This window comes from Lolium rigidum, chromosome 2, assembly GCF_022539505.1.
Source record: "Lolium rigidum isolate FL_2022 chromosome 2, APGP_CSIRO_Lrig_0.1, whole genome shotgun sequence".
In the NCBI taxonomy this organism is placed as follows: domain Eukaryota; kingdom Viridiplantae; phylum Streptophyta; class Magnoliopsida; order Poales; family Poaceae; genus Lolium; species Lolium rigidum.
In genome coordinates, this window is record NC_061509.1 from 5179528 (window position 1) to 5183636 (window position 4109).

Sequence of the window (4109 nt, forward strand, 5' to 3'; positions counted from 1 at the left end):
CCCGCCCTCCGTCGCCATTAAGGCAAAGATGCCGCCGTGTGTCACCGCGCGCGAACAACTTCCGTCGCGAGGTAGGCGACGGCTAGGTTAAAATTAACGCGTGCCGCCGACGCGTCGGCCCCGCCACCCCCGCCTCGCTCGTTGTGTCCGGCGTCCCCGGAGCGTCCCCGTGGGACGGGGACGGGCTCGGGCGCCGGACACCGTATCGGGCCGCGCCGGACAAAAGGGCTTTGGGGACGCGGCCGGAACGCTTTTTTGTCGCGCGCCCCAAATCGCTGTGGACGGCCGTGGACGCGACTGGAGATGCTCTTAGATGGTCAAGATTGCCCGGATCTGCCGCACTCGCTCTTTATTTAGGAGGTAAAAGGGAAAAGGTTGCCATCCTTTTTCCCTAAAAAGAAAAAAGAGAGAGAAATGCCATACGGCTGTTCTGGAACCAACGGCGCCGCCGATGCGTGAAACCCTAAGCTTGAAGCGAGAGAGGAAGAGGAGGAGAGGCGCGACGACCAGTCTAGATCTAGAGGGATGACCTGTATGCTGCTGCGCGGGTCCGCCTTCCGCCGTGCGGTACCGAGCGCGGCAGAAAGATTGGCCGTCGCGCTCTCGGCTTCGCATCCCCGTAGCCTATTGCATGCCTCTGCTCGAGCCAGGTCTTCGCTAGAGGAGGTAATTTTCCATTCTCGCTCCTTGTCTGTTTCCGGATCTGCCGCAAGGTGCTCGTTTCTTTTTTGTTAGTCTACAAAATCTTGATTCCCTAATCTTGTTCCCGGCTAGATTTTAGCGTCCCAGTTCGTTTGCGGAGTTAATTTGTTTTAGCGCATGATATGCCATACTAATTACTTAGTTTGACGAGTATTTTATTTCGGTAAACTTCATTACGGACTTCAACCTTTTGATACTCCCTTATTTTCTGTTGATCTGAATTGCCAAATAGCTGCTGACAGAAGCGACATCAATTGTCGGAGATTCTATCTATGGTCATATTGTAGGCAAATGCAGTCATATATACCAAGCATCAACATTGCTCCAAGTTTTGCTTCGGTCAGTAGCGAATCTAGAATGCAAATGAAGGGGGGCTCAAACTAGATTAGCATGCCCAAATCTGACATATAATCGAATTTGTGTGATTTGATATAAATTGGTACAAATACATTTCAAAATATGCAATTGTATCATATGATAAGCCAACCTCAAGTGAGTCAACGACCTGTGCATATCCAGATGAGAAAAGATGAATCGGACCTCAATTAAGCAAAAGCATTGATGTTATATACTGAATGTTTAGTTATTGTTACGAAGTACTGTGCACATAAATTAAATAAACAGACATATTAAAGTAGCAGATCGACTGCTAGTTGCAATAGATCAGAAGAAAGGACTCGTGACATGCTTTAGAAAAAGAAGAGAACAACAGAAGTGAGCATCCTTGTGATAATTTGCTCCTCCGTTGGGACAATAAAAGTGGATCTGGATCACCAGGCTTAAGTTACTTATCTCTCTACTTGATTTATAGCCCATGGTTACGTCCCGTGCAAGGCACTTAATCTTCCTCTTCTGCATGGAAAGAAAAGTTACAAAACACATCTCTAATTGCGTCGCTGCTGGCTGGGCAAGAGGCAACCTAGCTAGGTGGGCATGTTCTGGCGAAAATGTAGGTAGCTGGAGCCTCACGAAGCCTACCCTGGTAGATTCTCTACTGCTTTCCATTGTGAGTCTTGGCCCTGAGCTGCAAAAACAACATTGTTGAGCCATATCCTACTCTTATCCAAATAGTATAGCTCTGAGCAGCGGACGAAATCTTAATTAGGATTGTACCATTGTCATCGTCTTAAGAACATACTCTGAATAGTCTAAGCCAATGTGGAACAAATTTTATTGCTTAGATTGTTGAGCCACATGAAACCACAGAGTTCTACATCACATGGATTAAGCAAGCAGGGTATTGGGAAAATAGTTATTCTCGACTGACACTTAAGCTTTATTGCAGTAAGTCCTGAGCTATTTTGTTAACAACCAAATTACTAATGAGTTCACAAAATACCTTTGATTTTGGCGGAGGCGAGTGTCGATTCTAGTGATAAAGACTCAAATTATTTTTGACACCATATACTTTGGGTTACTGGCATTAACTAGCTTATTATGTAGGTTCCGCACTGAACCAACACGACTTCTAAGTTTCTTTAATATTTTATTACGGATTCTTAATTATTTATAAATGGATAAGGTCAAGCAAAAGACACTGGTTACTATTGCTAGACCTTGCTTGACCATTACATGTGTCTACAAGATTTTATGCTTTCCTGTTGATTAAACTATTTCATTTGCCCTTTGTATAGCTTGATGCACTATGTGAGTTGGTTCGAGCAACAGATGTTTCCTCAGTGGGAACCGATCTTCTTGAGCGCATTGTTGAATGGTATACATATCTTTTTTTTCTTGTGCAATTGTTTTTTTGGCGAGGAACACTAATTATGGTATCTTTCTAGCTGTTCGAATGCTCGTAAGGAGTTTGTGCAGAAGGAAATGCGAAAGACGTGGATGATTGGTGCTGCAACAGTAGGTGGTTTCTTCGTTGGATGCTTGACGAGAACAAGGAATATTGATAACAAGAGAAAGGGAGAGCTCACGAAGGAAACTTGTGAGAACCTCCCAAATGAATAGTTTATTGAACTCCGGAATCCAGGTATTGTCGTTGCACCTTCACTTTGCACCATGTATTGAAAAACCGATCTCTTTGCACTAGTGGGGCCACTCGAGGTAGGAGGAAACCAAACCATTTATTTCCCTGGCCCATTAGACAGTGTCCAGAGAGGCTGCCTTGTCAGCACCACACATCCTAGAACCAAGTGGCAGCCTTGCTATTTCCTGGTCGCTCTGTAGCTCTTTCCCCTTTCTCTCCTTGGTAGCTTTGTTTGCTGCCGCTACCTATGTTTGTGACCACCCTCAGCGTTGCTGGCTACGTTCCTTTCCCTGTGGCAGTTACCTTTCCCTGTGGCAGTTACGTTTCCAGGTTGGTTTTCTTTTTAACCAGTGCAAAGTCCTAAATTAGATGTGGCCTCACTTGTGCAAAGCGATTGTTTTTTCAATACCTGATGCAAATTGACAAAGCAACAACAATATCTGTTCAGAAGTGCAATAATCTCAAATAAATAGGACCTAAGAGGCTCAGAGCTTTCATGCCGTTGGATACATAGCTAGCTTAATTAAGGAAGTGTGTGCCTTGCAGTCAAACCCAACAGCTGTCCGTATATAGCTGTTAGCTGAAGGGGCTGAGTATACCTGTGTCCAAAGTCTACCCGTCCATTTGATTTGTGATGAATAAAAAATTGGATATGCTTCAATTCAGATATATCCTGGTTATGTGGTTAATTTCTATTCTAATCGAAATAGATCGAGGGAGAATGAACCAACTTGTGTGTTTCATTGAACATCGAATTGTGTACTTATGAGAACGAGCCTGTGGCTTGCTGGTAAGGAGTGGCCACTGCACTCGGCCGTCTAACTTGCGTGCTAGTGCCGTGGGTTAGTGTGGCCCGTGTCTGACCAATCAGGCCTAAAAAAGGTAGTGTACTTGTGCATACGCTCGAGTCTCGACCCTGACCAGAGGGGCTGCGGGCTAGGTGCTACTGCTAGCAAGCCCCTCCCTGCAGGCCTGGCCGCACCAGAGGTGGAGGCTGACCATTCCTTCTTGCCCTTGCTGTGCAGGTTCTAGGTGCTGCTCCCTCCAGCGGCGCACTGCGCCCCTTCCTCCTCTAGCCAAGCTCGGCTAGGGGACAACCACCGGCATTGGGCTCCATAGTGCTGGACTCTGGTGAGATACGGTCTGTCCCCTTTTGACCGCAGGCCGCGTGTCCCTGAGAACCGCCGCCCACCTTGTGTTCCTGCTCCTAATGGGCCTGCCAACCATCCGCCACTGTTCGGCATGGCTTGGGCGAGCTCGCCCGGCCGATGTGGAGCTTCCCCCTGAAGGCCCCTCCACGGCCTCGCCCGGCCAATGTGGAGCTTCCTCCCTGAAGGCCCCTCCTCCAGGGCCGCTCTATTCCTCTGTTTCGTTCTTCTTTCTTCCTTTGTTTCTCTCTCTATATCAGTGTACCTCTACATCAGTGTAC

The 4109-nt window shown here is 47.0% G+C and overlaps 1 protein-coding gene across 1 annotated transcript; it reads left to right on the forward strand.

The window, feature by feature from the left end:
* The first annotated feature begins 379 nt into the window (after positions 1–379).
* On the forward strand, positions 380–3410 carry LOC124691210. The gene is made up of 3 exons (XM_047224469.1): positions 380–666; positions 2337–2416; positions 2487–3410. The coding sequence occupies exons 1-3, from the start codon at positions 526–528 to the stop codon at positions 2659–2661; spliced, it is 396 nt and encodes a 131-aa protein (XP_047080425.1). The 5' UTR covers positions 380–525; the 3' UTR covers positions 2662–3410.
* Positions 3411–4109: the final 699 nt, after the last annotated feature.